General features: G+C 45.2%; 1 protein-coding gene across 2 annotated transcripts; it reads right to left on the bottom strand.

The window, feature by feature from the left end:
• Positions 1-11,245: 11,245 nt before the first annotated feature.
• On the bottom strand, positions 11,246-12,582 carry GADD45G (growth arrest and DNA damage inducible gamma). 2 transcript variants are annotated; one of them, XM_056848554.1, is made up of 4 exons: positions 12,530-12,582; positions 12,184-12,285; positions 11,835-12,048; positions 11,246-11,356 (listed from the first exon to the last, which is right to left on the bottom strand). In XM_056848554.1, the coding sequence occupies exons 1-4, from the start codon at positions 12,580-12,582 to the stop codon at positions 11,246-11,248; spliced, it is 480 nt and encodes a 159-aa protein (XP_056704532.1). The 2 variants fall into 2 exon arrangements, with proteins under 2 accessions (XP_056704532.1, XP_056704533.1); XM_056848555.1 differs by lacking the exon at positions 12,530-12,582 and having other exon boundaries at positions 12,184-12,294.
• Between the last annotated feature and the right edge of the window lie 6,623 nt (positions 12,583-19,205).

Genomic DNA, 19,205 nt, shown 5'->3' with positions numbered 1-19,205 from the left:
TCAAACTCAAAGGCCAAACAACACAGAGCAGGAGCTCTCCAAAGAGGACGTATCAATACATGTCATTCACATGTTCATCTAATGAGGGGACAGTAAGGGATGTGTCCCTGAGTTATGAGCATGCATGTATGAATCAGCCCTGAGCATGTGGCCACTATAACATGGTCCAACCTGTGGTATCAAAGTTCTGGCCAGGCTTCATTATACAGATTTAACAGAAGTAATCTGCCTGCTTTTATTTAGAAGAAGAAGAAGAGTTGCTTTTTATATCCCACTTTTTTCTACTGTAAGGAGTCTCAAAGCAGCTTACAATTGCCTTTACTCTCTCCCCCTCAGGCACCTTGTGAGGTACATGGGACTGAGAGAGATCAGAGAGAACTGTGACTAGCCCAAGGTCACCCAGCAGGCTTCACGTGGGGGAATGCGGAATCAAAACCAGTTCTCCAGACTGGAGTCCACCACTCTTAACCACGCTAGTTGCTTGTTTGAAAGTTTTCTCCCACTTTTGGGTCCCAAAGACTCCACAAAACAAATCTCAAAATTAGCGATAAAATAGCAATGTAAAATACATTTGAAATATATGACCAACATCCTAAACTAAGTGCAACCATCAACAGAGGACCAATGAAGCAAATGAAAAAAACAACCAGCACTGAAAAGGAAAAAATGCAATTCAGCAATAATGAACACAAATCAATTTATAACCAATTTCCATTCAGCTCAAAAGTCTCTGTAGAACAGAATTGTCTTCACCAACCTCCTGAAAACTATTGGGCAAAACAAGCCGGGGGGGGGGGGATTTCAGGTTCCTACTAACAGCATATTACTGAAGCACAGGTCATTCCATTTTTTCAGCCAAATGATTCAACCTGTGTCTTATATAAGATTAAAGTAAGTTGTGAATAGAGGTGTCTGGTTCTTCATTCAGAAGAGAACGTTCTGTGCACCACAACAGGCTCTTATAATCGGATAACTTAGAGCAAACTGTATAGCTGTAGTCATTGCTTTAAAAAAAACAAAAAAACTTGTAGCTATCTGAAACAATGTGTAACTTTGGATGTCTCCAGTCAGAGGACACTTCCGTTCAATGAAGTTAGTAGCAGTGGGCAGCCAGCAGAGCCCCAATGCCTTGTTTGACCTGTCAGTTTGCTGTTTCTTAAGGGCTCGACTCCAAACAGAATCATATTCGGCAAAGTTGCCGTCTCGTTTAAAGCGACTGGTCTAAACAGCAGGACGGTCATAATGTGCTCCGGAGGTCCTCGAAATGTATTGAACATAACTTCATAAAAGATACTGAAGATTTCTAGAGTGCAAATAATATTTCATTAAAGGACGCAGAGGGCAAGACTAAGCAAGTCTACTCAGAAGTCAGTCCCATGTTATACAATGGGGCTGACTCAGGAAAGTGTCCCTAGTCTGATAACCATATTATAGAGCAAAGAGAATTAGGCATTTTCAATCAATAGTTAAGTGATGACTCAGAAAACAGCAAGGGTCAGCATTAATTTGTGGGACCAAATTATCCATTGATATTCCTTGTTTTTCCCAGCAGTGCTTACTTCAAATTAGGAACGCATTGGCTATTTCAGAACGCTTCCACACAGCGACAGGGCTCTTGCTGCTGCTAGTTGGGAAGTATTTGCAGTGATAATGATGCATCCACATGGCAAGTTGGCACTTACTTTTCCTGCCCCAGTCCCCCTTCATCCACTGCTCCCCATGACTCTGGAGGATTCCCCCCCTTAATTGGTAATTAACAAGTTTCTATAGCGTTAAGACAACAAAAAAGTGCTCCAGTCCAGGGGAGGCACACTGCAAGGGATTGAGGCAGGGGAAATGGTGCTGATGTGGATGGGACCAGGAAAGATCTTCACTTTCCAGGCCACATGGTATCCACACTTTGACTGCGATCTTTCCAAAACCATCATCGCAGAGCAGGTAGGACACATCACAGCCAAGCCAGAAAAAACCCGAAAGGTCCAAGAATGCACCACGATGTCATGAAGCTACACAAAACCCTACTGCATCAAGCTGAACCAAAGCTCCTGGGCTGGAAGGGTCCCCATGCTGATTTTGCAGAGATTAATGGAACAGGAAAGACCCATCAGTCCCCCCCCACACACACAGTTTTTCCCCACATCTGAAATCCTGGCGAATGGAGTGTCCTGTGTGAAACAGGATGCTGGACTAGATGGTCCACTGGTCTGATCCAACAAGGCTCTGCTTATGCTCTTCAGGTGACCAGAAAATATAAAAAACCCTGGAACCAATGACAGGAGTCGCCAAGTAGCCTGCAGGTGGATATGAAAGCTGGAAAGCAAAGACACGGAGAGTGGGAAGTTTTACAGGACTGGAGGCAAGCAGGACAGATGCATGAGACAAGCTAGATAGTTACTCATTAGTGATGAGTAACAATCTATAGAGAACAAGTTCGAAAATCAAAATTACCCTGCTCACAATGCCTGTTTCCTCTGAAGTGGGGCACCCCATATGATTGCATTGATATTATGGTCACAATCCAAAATGAGGATTACTTTGAATTTTTTTTTTTGTCCATGTAGTTGGAGGCATTCAGCATGGGCAGCTGGCCAGGTAACTGTGATTGGTGCATGCTGACAATTCACTGGATTGCTTGTATTATTAAATGCCAGGATCATTATAGGCAAGTCATACATCATTTAAAAACAGCTACATTTTGAGTGTATGTGCAGCTTTCATGCTTGTACAGCCAGTAGAATTCATCTTGTTATGCTCGAACTAACTGGATCAAACTACAGTTCCCAGGCAGCAGAGCAGAAAAGCACAATCCACATTTCCAATCCAGTTTAGACACTAACAGAGCAATCCTGAAGGGAGGGACGAATGGCCTTAGGAGCTGGCATTAGTGCCACTAATGATTGCATTGGCTAAATGGGGACCAACACCAGTGTAGGGCCACTTATGCCAGTGCTGGGGAGCCACACAGCAGCGCCACTGCCACGCATGGGCACCGGTGCAGCCACCGCAGCAGCGTTTCTCCGGCACAAGGGCTTGTGGCATTGCCAAAGGTGGGTGGGGCTGATATTAGCCAGCTCCCTCAGACCTTTCACCTTGGGAATTCCCCCTTTTGCCAGTGAAAACTTGCATCTGCAAAAAGGGAGGTATAGCCCCGTGAAACTGCTCTATGCATAGAGGCATAGAGCAGTTTCACGGGGTTTGAGGGAAATTCCCATTTTTGGCTTGCTGCACTGGCCAGCAAGCCGCTCAGGAGGTGGCATGGTTGTGCCGTCCCCGGGCCTGCTGCAAGTACCTCCCCTCCTTAGGATTGCGCTGTTAGTGAACACATCGAGTCAGACAGGCAAAATGGGCAAGGGTGGAACAGTAGAAAGACCATTCTTGCAGCTTTTTTTCATTCCAGCAGGATTGGGAAAACTAAAGGAAGTGCCTCTTTGGAAAGTGAACATTTTTATCTGTTGGGTGCATTGGACATGGATAGCACAGAAAAGCGGTATGAGAATGCTTGTGCACAAAATGGTTGCAATACAATTTCGAAACACGTCAAGTGGCCAGTAAAAAGCAAACATTTTTCACATGTTCCAGAATGCTGTTCATGCCACAGGCTAGTATGTGGCAGACCAGCCAAGGAATCTATAGGTGGGGGCACTCACAAATGCCTTTGTTACAGTAAACAAAGTCTTCTGTTGGTAAAAGGTCTACAGTTTCTGATAACTCCATATGGGAAGCAGAGAGCTGCTAAGACCCCAGATTTTAATTCAAGAAATCCCTAGAACTGGCGGGTACCACTTGCTTGTGAGATCAGATAATTGTTACTCTTAATACCAGATTTATCTGTTGGTGACCCAAGTATTAATGTTTGAGATCATGCCTTAAGCAGGAAGAGGTGAATAGAATAAGCGATAGTTTTGATTACTGTTTTCTGTCTGGTCTACACATGTGCGATGTGAGTGGGGCAGTGGGAGTGTATGGCACATATGAAAACAACTAGATAAAGGGGCATTATTACATGATGACTACATCATTCTTTCCCAATACAAAAGTAGGTGTGATATATGGGCGGATAAAACAGACATGTGCCGGTAAAAGAAGCTTGCGATTCCTTACCACGGCATACTTTTGTGTTTACCAGATTGGAAAACCACCAATAAACCTAGATATGGCATCGTACATGTGTCAGATAGGCTCTCCGCTGGCCCCGGATAGAAACAAGATGGTTTCCCCCACGGACAAAATGGAGTCCTTTTGTACTCCGTCCCTCCCCGTTTGCACCTGGTCTCCTACCCAAGATCTGCAGCTCAATGGAGACCCGCCCCGGTAATGGCTGATCTGATTCCGGGTCCCGCAGAACAATACTGGGAGCCCGGGAAGATCAGCCACTTAACGCACACAGTTAACTCTGAATACTTTTGCTCAAGTCTTTACTGGTAGTTAGCTTCGGTATTGTGTCTTTGTTTCCAATAATCCAATCAACCCCATTGTATCCACCCTATATATGTTTCAATATTCCCCCATACCTGTATGCTAGCCTTAAGTCTTTGACCTGCTGAAATCACTGTTCTTCTGAAATAAACTTTTAACTCGCTGTATCGTCTGGAGGAAAGTTATTGCCAGGAACGCATCGACTTGCTGAGGCCTGACAACATGTCCTGTGGAGTTCATCAATACATAAAACACTTACTAGGGAATAAGTCCCACTGAACTCAGTGAGATTTACTTCTAGGCATACATGCTTAGGATTACACTGTAAAACCATCTAACACTGGCTGTTACCACACTAGGTATTCCCAGCGATGTATTAAGAGTTTGGAAATGTTATAAAAAAATACTGTTCGCACTCTCTATGTATTCCCACCAATGTATTAAGAGTTTGAAACTGTCATAAAAAATAATGTTCGCACTTCGTTTGGCCCCTTTAGTTGTGAAGACATCTTCCAACCATTTTTTAGCCGCTAACTCTTGATACATCGCTGGGAATACCTAGTGCGGTAACAGCCACTGACAGGCAAAACACACCACCAGCATTTTCAAGCAATGGATCTGCAGATGGAATGTAAATTCAAGGAAATCAAAGATTTGATTGCTCCCCATGAAAAAAAAATTCTGCACATAAACAACGAAGAAATTCCAGAGTAATCACAGTTTTAGCCTGTTGCAGCAAGAAACAAAAAGAGGTATTGTGGTGTCTTAAAGACTAACAGATTCATTGTGGAAGAAGTGTTCATGGACTAGAACGCACACTACTGATGCGTCCCCAGTTGGCAGATATCTATACATTGGAAAGAGTCTTTTTTTCAGATCGAAAAAAGGATACACAAATGTTCTAAATAAATGTACAGTGTAAACAGTGAGTTCAAAAGGGAATGAAATGCAAGAAGAACAGTCTGTGGCATTTCAATGCAAGGCTAAGTACAATAGCTTTGAACAATAGCGACCATAGAGGATATTCCTAGACACGGTAGAGTCATTTAACACTTTTCCTGTGATAAGAATCCAAACTGAGGGCTAATGGGGCTGTGTCAAGCTTCCTAATGAATTTTAATTCATCAGTTTCCCATTGAAGTTCCTTTGTTAAAGAACAGTGTCTTTCAGGTCAGCAGCCAAGGGTCTTGATAAACTGAACTACACTCCTACTGTTTTCTGAACATTTGTTGTCAGATTTGTGTCCATTTCTTCTTTTGTAGGAGCAATTTTTTACTATGTGCACACTAATATCATCATGAGGGTTTTCTTAAATATCAAACTTTTGATCACTCGTCTGCAATCACAAGTCCAGCAAGGCAAATATCATGTAGTATTGCTTAGTTCTTAGTTGCCAATGATATGTTCAGTGCTCAATGCATCGATTCATCAGTATAGGATGGCAGCAATGTGGAAATAACATGTTCTCATAGGGAAAAACTGTCTGGTCACTATGATCAGTATGGGATGTGAAAACCAGCACAACTCCTACTGCAGCCAGGAAGCTGATTGGGTAGTCTTGGACACTCTCATCCTATCCCAACATGTGCTTCTACACTTCTGGGGTTTCATTGGTTGGCTTTTAATGGTAATTAACTTTAATTATTTTATGTTTTATTATTCTATTTTTTAATGTTTTGAACTACCTCGAGCAGGTGTCTGAAGAGGCAGCATATAAATGTTTTTTTTAACTTAATTAAATAAGCAATTTACCTTGCAGAGTTGTAAAGAAAAGAAATCAAATATAATATAAATATTAACATACAATCAATAGGTTGATCCAGGTTTTTCTTTGGCCACAGTACTTCCTTTGATGATAGAGAATATAGAATCTGACACATTTGCTTAAACTATGAAAAATAAAAGGAACGTATTATGCAGGATCTCTAGATGTTGGCTCTTGATTTGCTTGTTTCTTCAACACACTTTAACATATGTAGGTCTCAGATCCCATTGGCATGCACGTGAGCTGACCTTTGCATGAATGCACCCGTGCTAACAGTACAATTTGCAGACTGCAACCACTCCATCTCATTCCTGACCGTACATGTCATGGGGCAGGCTTCCAGTGACATTATATATTCGGAAACTGAGACACTATGTAATCTGACTGCACTTTGCTGCTGACATTTGATGACAGGGAGATTTGAGTAAGCATTGGTTAGCAGTGAATGTGGTGAGACTAACCTAGTCTCTTTTACCTGCTTGAACACAGACTCCTAGAATACATTTGGGCAGGGCTCCCCAACAGGTACCTTATCACTTTTACTCTCAATATTAATCAAGAGATTTCCCCTAAACTCTAATCTGCAAATTACAATACATCCTCTGGCAATGAATTCCATAATTCCTTGTAGAATAAGGAAGTGTTTCCTTTTGTCCAACCTGAACCTATTGTCCATTATGATGAACAAGAGGCTGTCCCGCCCCTGAGAGGTAAAACAGTCACTGGGCTGTTTTGACACCTGAACCTGCAGGAGTGTTGCCCCAGGATCAACTCTCCTACCAGAGGGGGAGGGCAGACAGGAGCTGGGATTGTGTCTGCAAGGGAGCAGACAATTTAATGTGTACCTCTGCATGCTAGTGTGGCAGGGTGGTTTAGCTCTACCTCTGCGAGAGGACAGAGGTATGAGACCTGGTAACTACTAGCTTTGAAAAGAATTCTCATTACCTGTACATAAATAAATATTCTTTGTTGTTTTATTAAACCTTCTGCTTTAGCAATCTCTGTATTCTTTATGCTTAATGCAAAAATTATCTCACAGCAGCAACCCGAAGGCTTTACACTTGCTATCTTAAGAACATTTTGTAACTAAGGGGAATGCTTGTATCACAAAACCAAGCAGGTTTCTCAGATTCATCTGCGAGGCAGTGTGGGTTCCCTCGGTTTCAAGAAAGGGCCCTGTTACACCCATCAACTGTTATGGGAGAGGGAGAAAAAAGTTCTATGTATCCACTTTCTCCACCCCATGCATAATTTTATAAACTCATAGGATATGTTTGTGTTGCTTCAGTGACAACAAGGGCACAAGCAAAGACATAACACTGAGCAGCTGGAGGGAGTGTCACTGTAATATGGCACACAATCTGTTTTGTGCACTGTTGCAGCTATGTCTATCCACAAGATCAGGGAGCCACCCTGTAGCAATAAAAGCTTTGTGTGTGTGTGTGTGTGTAAAGTGCCATCAAGTTGCAGCTGACCCATGGCAATCCCTTATGGGGTTTTCAAGGCAAGAGACTAACACAGGTGGTTTGCCAGTGCCTTCCTCTGCGTAGCAACTTTTGGTGGTCTCCCATCCAAATACTAACGAGGGCTGACCTTGCTTAGCTTCCGAGATCTGACAAGAACGGCCTATACCGTGCTGCCTTCCCTCCCGTAAAAGCTAATAGGACTGATTTTATCATGTTAAACTTGTGTGCCATCCTTCTTTCAAAGGCTCCCAAGAAGACAACACTCAGGACTGCTGAGTTTTGGACATAATTGTATATGAGAGATAACTTCATACCATTCCCTGGGTTTCCTACCACCAAAATATACCAAAATCAGAGTATGTGAGCATAAAATTTTGGCATAAATTATGCAGAATGGCAAGCACTAATCTGATCTTTGGGCAGTTTTTAAAGCTGTGTCACTTCAGGGTAATTAGTTCTTGGAATGTTGTTTTGTTTTCCTACTTAGAAGAATAAAGTTAAACTTTCCCCTTGATCATTCTGTTGGGTATGCAACATTTTGCACAAACTGGGCAAATTAGTTTCTCCAGTTACAACAATACGTATGCTTGTTTAAAGGACTTGGTTGCACCTTATCGGCTCTAGAGTTTAGTAAGTCATTCAAGGCCATAGCTTAAGGCTCACACTTTGCCTGAAAGTTATTCCAGGAGAGTTTTTGTTTTTACATGGTTATTGCTACAAGAGGAAAGATGTGCACAGTACTCTGAAAGCTCATCAAAACTTTAAAGATTTTTCCCAATGCACATACGCATATTTGCTGACCTAAATAATCTAGTTATTTGTAATTATTTATACCCTATGTTTATCCCCGATGGTGACCCAAAGTGGCATACAGCATCATTCTCTTTTCTTCTATTTGCATAGCAATCCATTATGGCCTGTCTATTCTAGCATGGCCTCCTCTAGGGCTGTGGAGGGGGCTGTCTCCAGAGTAATCCTGCGCATCTGTCCTCAGAAGTGCATGGGTGAATCATCACCTGCTATTATCTAGAAAAGACTTCCAGATGAGCTTGGGCACCCAGGCACTCTCATTGTAGAAAGTCACCAAGTGACCAAATCTCTACACACACACATCCACACACAAAACGATTCAGTCACAGCTGTTTACAGCAGTTTAAGATCAAAATGCCTCTGATCAACATGGTCTTCATTACAGTAATGCTATTCCACTGATGTAAATGACTCCTGTTGCCACTGCATGGCTACTTCTTAAGGGACAGTTTCAGTAATAAACACACCAGAAGTTGTTTACAAAGCCAACTCTTGGCTGTTATGTTCCCACATATATGAGACTCCAGCCTACCCATTAGATCAATTACAACACTATGATTTTGGTCAGTGTTGCCGATCATAATCTTAACAGCAAGCGCATGGAATGAATTCTCTGTTCCTGGGCGAGAAGCATGGAGTTTCAAATTCCATTGTCTGCAAATGCTGTATTTTTATTAGCGATCAACCTGACCTCCAACCCCAACCACCAGACAAAGGCACGGCCATGCAGTAATGTCATCATAACTCTCAGATGTCTGTATCATCGTGCCCTCCCCAAGGGAAAGGGTAAAAGAGATCATTGTGATGCTAAGGTAATAGGGATGCCCCTAGGGAATTTTAAGGCCATTTGCCAGCCACTTTCCCTTTCCTCCCTGTTGCAGAATATTCTATTTTTCTGCTGCTGCCCTAAAATGAAAATTCTGGGCACATCTTTGGTTTCTATAGCAGAGGGTGTTCAAAGCACCACTGCGATATGTCTGAAATACCATACCAAGACATGCATATAGTTTTTGTTTTTAATTTTAAATGTTTTTGCTCTATTTGCAGCAATAGGGGCAGTGACTGCTTTTGTCAACTTAAAAAAACGCTTTGTTTTACTCACTGAATTAGTGCTTGTAGACAATTGAAAAGCCAAAATGACAGTTTCTATTGTTCCAGCATATGGCAGACAGAAAACCCGCCAACAGCTTGAAGCAGATGCAAGCCATTGACACTCCATCTGCATATTTCCATGGCAATCACGTCTGGCATTTTGAAGCTGAAGTCCTGCTTGTATCTCTTAGCAAGTATGAAATATGTAAGTTAGAGAGGCTGGAATGTGACTGAGTGAAAAAGTTACGGACTTGCAAAATAAACGGCTTTTGTAAAAGTTACATAATTACAGAAGCCAATGATTAGCAAAATAATGTTAATACAAATGCCAAGCACCTGAATCTGTAAATCCATCTTAGTTTTTACCCTTCAGTTTTGAACGTTCAGCTGGCTAGGCACATGTGCCACCTCCTTTTAGTGCCTGACAAAGGCAACCTACTATAAGACAGCTCATTAAACATGCCCCTCTTCAGTCTTGCAAGCTGTTGCCATAAGCAGCTGTTGCAATGGGGTGGGGTGAAAGGTCAACTCATCAATTCAAAGGAAGGCATACCCTTTGTTCAGCTGCATCATTGTGCAGCTCAGACATGTTCAACTAAGGACACGTATCTGTAAGCAGCTTCACACATCACAGGTTGAAGCATATGCCTGTCTCTACAGATTGTGAAACTGCACAAACTTTGAGCCATTCTGATTTGCTCCAACTCATTTCAACAGTGCACTGAAGGTGCATGCGCTTTTGCAGGTACACAAAGCAAATGTACACTCACACCTCAACAAAAACGTGATTTATGTTTTGCTTTAGGGAACAAACCAAAGCAAGACTATTCAGAACCATGTCCCATTTCATTCAATGGGCTTACTCCCAGGAAAAATTTTAGAATTGCATGGCTAAGTGCATTTAACACCACTTAGCTGTGGTAGGAATAGTGTTTTCTTACAATACTTTTAAAAGAAGTTCCTGTTACCCTGTCAGTTTAATGCTGATTCACACTTCAGTTTGCTTTATATATCCCCTGCCAAAACACCAACCCAAAGAACAAGCAAAAACATCACATGAAGTTAGTTGTCAAGACGTTTATTACAAAATGTAGAAAATCCTCAATAGCAGCATGAATTCAGTTTTAAAAAGATCATTGCAAAATTGGTTATCAAGGCAGAATATAGTCCACAAGGCCTTCAGTACATCGGTCTGCATCAAAGTCCGTGTAAAAATATCAAGAGTGCCAAAGACTCTTATGCTTCCAGTCTTCTCCTGTTTTGGGGCTCTGGACACCCCTGCCAGCAGTTCTTGGTTACAATATTGTGTCCATGCCTTCTCATGCCACCAGTGTCCAGTTTTCCAACTTTTCTCCCCTGCTTTCTAACACAATGTTCCACCTGGCCTGGAAACCTGCAGGACTTTTTCCCCCTTCCGCACCTAAAAACTTGCAGTTCTTCAACTCCACGAGTATGCCAGCTTCTCCAGCGCTGCAGCATATAGGGGTTCACCGTCGGCTGTAGCCGTTCCCCCTTTTTTCCTTTGCTCCTTCTTTCTCCGCAAGAACCCACCACGTGTTGTCCCAGCGACTTAATCCAAGCTGTTGACTCGGCCAATCCTCAGAATCAGCCACTGGTTGGGTTGCCCAGGTGTGCAACTCCACGATGAGAATGCAACAAAAGGCTTCAAAACCTCTCCTGTGCACGGGATTTTTCATCACTCAGGTAGGGTGATATTGGGCACCCAGTCGTTGACGTTCCGACTCTCCTCGCAAAACAAGTTTAGCTTTTCCAAGGCTGGATCTTTCCAAGCATCCTCATTAGGATTCTATAACACCAAAGCAAAGAAGGATTCATGAGCAACAAATCATTGCAGGACTAGAAGTCATTCCATCTAACTTTTTTCTTAAATTATTATGGCAAGAAATTGCTTACTTAGTGTAAGCACTAACTGACAATCTCAATAGCCTTAACGTTACTTTTACACATAGTTGAACCACTTGCACAATATTACATCCAAACTCCCAGTGCATTCAACAGCTACGTAAAATAGTCTTGGTAGGTAACAGTGGCCGAACTTTGCTCTGCCTAATGCTTTGCTTGAGGCCATTGCAACCTGTCACTGTCAGCTGAATGCTGTTGAAAAGATCAGATTCTGTACAGAAGCCCAGGCGGATGCCCAAATTAACAGGGCCCACTTGACTCTGCAAAAGTTCAAAGCCCACCACCCTCCCAGAGGAAGTAAGGCAGCTTGCAGACGCCTGCTCAAAGCCCCGAAGGGTGCCCGGCTTGGGTCGGGGACTCACCGTTATGAGGATGCAGTGGAGGTCCCGGGGCTCCCCAGCCTCCTCAGCGGCCCCCACGATGCCGGCCAGCTTCTGGACGTCGCTCACCCGCACAATGTCGATGTCGTTTTCGCAGCAGAACGCCTGGATGAGGGTGAAGTGGATCTGGAGGGCAATGTCCCCCTCGTCCTCCTCGTCCGCCGCCAGCAGGCAGAAGGCCACCGTGTCGGGATCGCTGCAGGCAGAGAAACGTCGGCGATCAGGACCCCGGGCGGGATTGCCAGCCGGGGCCGTCTGGACCCCGCCGCCCGCTCCCCCCCTCCCTCCCTCCCCCCACCAGGGGCAAGGCTCCCCCGGGCCGGATACTCACACGTTCATCAGCTTGGCAGACTCGTAGACGCCGGCCGTCAGGCAGCCGCGGCGCTGCGAGGAGACGAGCAGCTCCTGCAGGGCTTTGCCGGCGCTCTGCATCCTGCCGCCGCTGGGGGCGCTGCTGCTGCTGCCGCTGCTACTGCGGTGGGCAAAAGGGAGACAGACGCGCATCAGCCGCGGGACTCTCGCCCACCGGCACCCGCCAGCCCCTCGCCTCCCCTTCGGCCGGCCAGCCGCTCGCTTCCGCGCGAGGGACCCTCCCGCGGCTCCCGGCCGGCGACCCTCGACCCTCCCTCCGCCCCCTTCCTTCCTTCCCTCCCTAAGGCAGCCAGCTCGCAGCTCACCTGTCGCTCGTTTCGGGCATGGGCTCCTGTCCGTGCGTTTCCTCCAGAGTCATAATGGTCCCAGCAGGCACGAAGCAAAGGGAAGCAAAACCCGGGGCCGTGATGCACGCGAGAGGCTCCCCGGCACAGACCGCCGCTCCGTCTCCGCTGCTGCAGCTCCACAATCCCCAGGGCGAGTTCTGAGAGGCGGAGAGCGGCGACCGCCCTATTTATAGGCTGCCGAGCTTCCGTGCCGGCAGCTGCAGGAGCCTCCGCCGCTCTGATTGGCCAGGCGGCGGGTGTATTGTTATGCTAAGCAGGCAGTAGGGAGAGCCGGCTCGTGCCGGGAGACCACGTGGGAGGAGGCGGGGGGGTGTGGAGAAGCGGGGGATTACAATGCCTCAAATCTGCTACTGCTGCTTTTGTTGTGATGTTACTAGGCAGACCGCAGCTTGGATATTTGGACGGGGGTGGGGGATCAAAGAGTTTGTGTGGCTTTAGATGTGCAACTTGTGAGTTTTGATTATTTTCAAGTGCCCTTTGCAAACTGCGCCAGATGCATTCCCTTTGAGCTAAAACTAATGCAGCCGCTTCTTTTGTTGCTGTTGTGTTGTTTGCTTGTTGTTAAAAGAGTTAGCCTGCAAAACCACAGCATTTATAGGAGGGCTCTGCCTGCATTGCTTTCTGCCCTCTTCTCCACTTTGGCAGGGTTGTCCATTTTGCACGTGTTTAGGGCGAGGCGTCGCTTTTGCAGAAGAAAGCCCCCCCCCCCGTGCGTGCCTGGCTCCAAACGCGGCCGCGCAAAGTCCCCCCGAAACGAGGGCGCCGGGCCCGCATGCCTAATGAGCGGCTGTGCGGAGCAGATTGCGGAAGGCACACGCGGCTCGTTTGCATCTCTATGGGCCGCGCACAATAGGGGAGGTCTGGCGTGTGGCCGTTTGGAGGCCAGACAATCGGCCCTTTCTGCTCCTCGCTGCACCGTCCACCTGCCGCCGGGCTGCGGGTTTGCTTCTGGCCGGAGGGCGGGGGGGAGTGGAGAGGGGGCGGCCAAGCTGTTGTGCCTGACGAATGTCTCCACTCGCGCACGCTTCCCCGGCGCGGCTGAATGGGCGGCCTCTCGGAGCACGCGAGGGCCCCTTTCTTCGCCGAGACCCCCGCTCGGCGCTCTTTGTCCCGGCCCTCCAGCCGCGCCGCCGTACGTTGCAGGGCAGGCCTGGCATGTGGCCCGGTTCGCCGGCGCCGGGGAGTTTCGCCTCCTCGGGTGATTGACGGCAGGACGAGGCAGGCAGGAGGAGGCTCGGGCGCGCTAAGCAATAGGGAGACCTCCCCCCCCCCGCTTGCCCAGTCCTTCTGCCCAAAGGAAAAAGTGGACACGGGCCATTCCTGCCCGGGAGGTCTCGCCTTGGATTTGCCGCTCAGTAGATGCACCTTTCCCCCCACCTGAATTCTCAGAACTCTGCGTGGGGGGCTTATGGTGGAGTTCTGAGAATTTGGCTGGAGAAAAGGTGCAGCTACAGAGCGGCATATCCAAGGCAAGACCTCCCGGGCAGAAATGGCCATTGTTGAGTTCTGAGATCTTGGATGGGGGGAACATGTGCATTTATGGAGCGGCAAATCCAAGGCAAAACCTCCCGTGCAGAAATGGCCTCAGACAGTAAATAGCATGTCGTGCCAAATAAGGAGCCTGCATCCAACTAGTTTGTCCTTTTCAATGTGTAATTCTTGACTAGCAGCGCTACCTGCCGGATGCCGACGTGCATCCTTCCCGACACGTTATTGCGCAGCGACACTTCAAACATTTCCTGGAAAAAAATTCCTTCCAGGACACGCTTGTAAGAAGACGGGGGGGGGGGGAGGAGATCCGGTAATCTGGTGCACATTCTCGCTCTCCCTCTGAAAACCCGAAACCGGCTTCTTCTGGCATCAGGAGACAGCTGCGTCTGCACATTTTACTGCCGCCTTTGAAACAAGGACAATGGCCTTGCACATCAAAGCGGGGTTGCGCCACCTATTGGGGACCTAAAGAAAACGCGGCCGACAATGTCCCCGACAGCCCCAAGTAAGCAGTATAAGGGGTGGTTGGGTGCTGAAATGGAATTCAGTGACCCAAATAATATTTAAAGGAGGTTGCTATTCTTCGGAACACGTCTTGAGCTCATCCGTTTGAATGATATGATGTGTAGTGTGGGGACTTAATGCCAGTACAGTTAATAATCTGAAACGATATTATACATCCATATTATACACACGCATAAACACATGTATAAATCCAGCCCAAACTCTGACAAAAGAAGCCATCCCTTCTGTCATTACTCCCTCACCCCAATGTACAATATGCAGGGAAGAACGGTGATGTCGTAAGGATTATAAACCCACGAAGTGCTTTGAACATTTCAAAGTGCTCAACAAATGCTAAGTATTAGAAAAGGGCAAGAGTCCAGTAGCACCTTAAAGACTAACAAAAATATTTTCTGGTAGGGTATGAGCTTGGTATCTGAAGAAGTGAGCTGTGGCTCACAAAAGGTCATACCCTACCAGAAAATGTTTTTGTTAGTCTTTAAGGTGCTACTGGACTCTTGCCCTTTTCTACTACTGCAGACAGACTAACACGGCTACCCACTGGGGAAATGCTAAGTATGAAGGTCATCCCAGGTGTGAAATCGCTTTTGGTTACCAGCATGGTTACCAGCATGGTGTAGTGGTTAAAGATCGGCAGACTCTAATCTAGGAGAACCGGGTTGGTTTCCCCACTCCTCCACATGAAGTCTACTGGGTGACCTTGGGCCAGTCACAGTTCTCTCAGAAATCTCTCAGCCCCACCTACCTCACAAGGTGACTATTGTGGGTGGGGGGAGGCAATCATAAGCCACTTTGAGACTCTATGGTAGAGAAATGTGGTGTATAAAAACCAACTCCTCTTCTTCTACCATCAATAACTCCCACAGCTATTTAATAAAATAGACCAATGGTTTCTAATGGCTTGATCCGACGTCTGTGAAATCTAAAAGTGACACTTCATTGTGAGCAGAAGAGTGGCATATTATGTATCCTTTATATATGCTCAGCTTGAAAATTTACAACATTGATGCTTTGCAACTAGTAAATTGCCTTCGTGTTAAGATTTCCACTTATTCTGCACTGAGATACAACGGCATGCACAATACGTAAGAGCACTATCAGAATCAGGTTGTCATCTCTTGGATCATAGGGAAAGATCAAAGCCAAGGTGTCCAGCGTCTCCTTGTTATTTGTTCTGTGGTCACAACCTGGAGAAAACACAGTGCATGGCTGAGCAAAAGGGGCCATACTGTAACACATTTACAGTCATTCAGGCGATAATGAAGAAGGCCAGACACTTCCAGCCAAATAAGGATCTCTCTGTGCATCTTAAGATTTGAAAAGTTGATCTCAGCTCAATTCGAGGGACTCAGAAGTATGTGCAAACTTCCAAGGATACACAGAACCTAACAACAGAATATAATTAACACCAGAGTTTATGCCAATAGAAGGTACCTTTTATTCAGTAAGTCTTGAGACGACTCAAGGGATGGGTTTTGCTGCTTGTTTTGAAGGACTAGTTTATTACCATATTTGTAGGGGTCATGAAGGAGCTTTTCCTCAAATGGTGCTGGAGATAATGTAGTTTTTGCCTTCCCCTCTTAGTCAACAGGATACATAGCAAAGTGTAGCCTGGTTCACCTGCATGAGTCATTTCCAGGCATGCTCCTATTCTTTGCTCGTAGTATGTTATCTGGATTATATCAATTTATGTCATGGTGGGATAGAAAACTAAGAATGGGCAGTTCTGCTTTGGAGCATGGAATTGAACTTGGTGGCCTTTGGGCACATTCTGGGATGATTCGAAGGCTGCAATCCTAAACATACAACATGATCCTTAAGCATGATTACGGAGAAGTAAATCTCTCAATGTTCAATTGTATTTATTCATTGATAAGAGTGTTTAGGAATGCAGCATCACTCCAAAAGTACCCCCAACATACTTTGCCTAGGCTTTCAAGCTGCAATATAAACATGATTGGGTGAAAAACCATTGAAATCAATAGGACTTGTTTTTGGAGTAAACATTGTTATGATTAGGTTCAGAGTACCTCCACATTTTGGTTTGACCTATATCAAGTTTCAGAATAGGTGGTTCCTTGAAACACATTTTATAATATAGATTTCAACCCTTTCAGCCAAGATCTTTCAGCCAAGGATTGTAAGGGAGCAATCCTAATAATGCCTACTCAGAAGTAATCCCCATTTTATTCAATAGTGCTACTCCCGGGAAAGTGCTCTTAGGATTGCACTGTAAATAAATGCATCCCAACCAAAGGCAATGTTTTATGCTATGATCTAAAAAGGGACAAATTCACATGCAGTGAAAATTATTGTTCCTCTGTATGTTACACTGGATGCTGGGTTGGGCCACAAAGGCATAAAGTAACACAAATTGCAGCTCTAGTACAAAATACCAATTCTATATGTGGGAGAACAGATATAGTGGGAGAACAGATGCTACCCCTGTCATACAGCGGCCCTGGAGTGGCTGTGACCATAATCCCATGCACCTATTAGCAAGTTACCTATTAGCAAGGAATACGATGGGACTTATTTTTTAAATAAAATTTTATTATATAAAAAAGGAATATAGAAGGAAAACAGGGAAAGGGGAAGAATAAAAATATCTGACATACCATAAAAAAACAAAAAATAAAGATTCTAATGCAAATCAAACAGACAACATTACTTTGCATTTCAGTATTTGGGCAAGTTATACACGTGGGACTCATTTTTGCAGAAGGGACCATATGCTTGACATTAGGCTGTAGGAACTCCAAGAAAGGAAAAGGAAAACATGCAAACAGGCCGTAATGGCCAAAGGTTCGGATGCCCATCTGCATACATTTGTTGTATCTTGGATAAGTTTCCAGGAGCTTTAAGCCCACTTCAAATGTGGTGCAAAATGTCCCATGTAAGCACTGGTGCCTTCCAAACTGCAGCCCTGATCTGTTTTCCCCCCTGCCTCCATCCAGACGGTTCCGTTTTTGTTGCGCTGGAGCAATGGGGTGAGTGAATGCCCCCCTTGGCCTCCACTGGTTTACGCAGTTGCCACCTCCAAAGCCCACCGACAAATTGTACCTTGTCTATGTGCCTGTCCTTTTGATTGATTAGCTGTTTTCCCACGTTAGACTGGTTGTTTTGATGGGCTATACGACCCTTCCTTCCCCCGTGAATTATGGAATGAGGCTAAAGAATTCAGCATGGCTATGATCCTGGCTGACTGCAGGGCTAAGGGAATATTGGTTTGGAAGGTTATTGTTGAGGTTCTTCAAAGCACCTTTAAACTGGTCCTGTTCCATTCACCAGTAAAGAATTTTGCTGTGCTTATGCTCCATTCATTATTACTGTGCACCGATTTTGTTTTCAGAAAGTGTGTGTGTGTGGGGGGGGGAACCATACACTGTACAGGCACCCCTCTTTGCCAGTGGAGATTGAGGCTGCAGTCTCGGCTCACCTGCACGCCCAGGGCTCGTCGGGCTGGCTCTCTCGCTGCTGCCTCAGCATCACTGCACGCAGAATTTGAAAATGGCGCTCAGGCACGGTGCTCAAGTGTGCTCTAAGGAATGTTCCATGAGACAGCAAGGCATTGATTGGCTGTGTCTACCGCTGGCCCATTATATCACTGGCATGCAATTTTTTTAAAGGAATCACTGCCCATAACATCCCAAGACAGAATGGCAAGGTGGGTGGAGCACTGTGAAACTGTACAGGCATTTCAGACTGGCGAAAAACCAAAATCAAGCCATTTCAGAAAAAAGATCAGGGAACAAACTGGTTTCAGAAAGAGCAAGGGGAGGCATAGAAAAATCAGGGCACCAAGGAATTGCTAATGAAGCTGTGTGTAAATGAGGGGGGGGGGAACTGGTAACAAACGGAAATGAAATGGGAACATTAAAGTTGTCTGGAAGACACCATGGATTCTGGTAGGGTTGCCAAGTGAAGGGGGTTCAAACATGAGATAATAACATCTTCGATATGTCAGAACAATGCCTGTTCTTTATTAGAATCCCATCAATGGAATGTACTAAATTCAAGTTGCTTTTTGCAGTTATAGCACCTTTTTTCTTTTCCATGACTTATTTCTGATATATAAATGACTTTATTTGTTGCAATCATAGATCCACCAAGATCGAGTCATTAGCACATCCATATACAATAAAATTTCAAAGCTACATAATAGGCTGGTTTCAATAATGCAGACATAATAAAAAGACTTAACTAGCTGCTTCCTTGTTAAACATGCCAAAGCGCAACATTTGGCCACCTTAAAGGTGATCTGATTAGAACAATCTGAGAGGTGAATATGAAATTCATCAGGTCCGCCTAGAAAATCTGATAAGAGTGAAGTTATGTATAGAGCATGAATGTCCCTATACAGAGGGCAATGCAAAAACACATGATCAACTGCTTCAACCTTGTGTATTTGCATGCATATCTCCCTTCCAAAAGAGCTGATGGTGATGCATTGAAGTGGGCCAAGGTGAAGGCTATTTGGTATTTAGGGAGTATCTAAAACATACAGATAGTCTGTTGAAACAAAGTTTTTACCATGGTTCCCTACCACCAGATAAGGCTGTGACTGCGCTCTGTCTACTTGAAGGGCTATATCCCAGATTCACTGCTTAATTATATC

This window comes from Euleptes europaea, chromosome 4, assembly GCF_029931775.1.
Source record: "Euleptes europaea isolate rEulEur1 chromosome 4, rEulEur1.hap1, whole genome shotgun sequence".
Lineage (NCBI taxonomy): Eukaryota > Metazoa > Chordata > Lepidosauria > Squamata > Sphaerodactylidae > Euleptes > Euleptes europaea.
The sequence above is the reverse complement of the archived record's forward strand: the minus strand, read 5'-3'. Positions and strand labels throughout refer to the sequence as shown.

What these genes read in the sequence shown, in the direction of transcription:
- GADD45G (XM_056848554.1), bottom strand. Translation starts at nt 12,582, where the DNA reads ATGACTCTGGAGGAAACGCACGGACAGGAGCCCATGCCCGAAACGAGC. An exon ending in ATGCCCGAAACGAGCGACAG is followed by an intron (nt 12,286 to 12,529) that starts GTGAGCTGCGAG and finishes CAGCGGCGGCAG; the next exon opens with GATGCAGAGCGCCGGCAAAG. An exon ending in TCTGCCAAGCTGATGAACGT is followed by an intron (nt 12,049 to 12,183) that starts GTGAGTATCCGG and finishes CTCTGCCTGCAG; the next exon opens with CGATCCCGACACGGTGGCCT.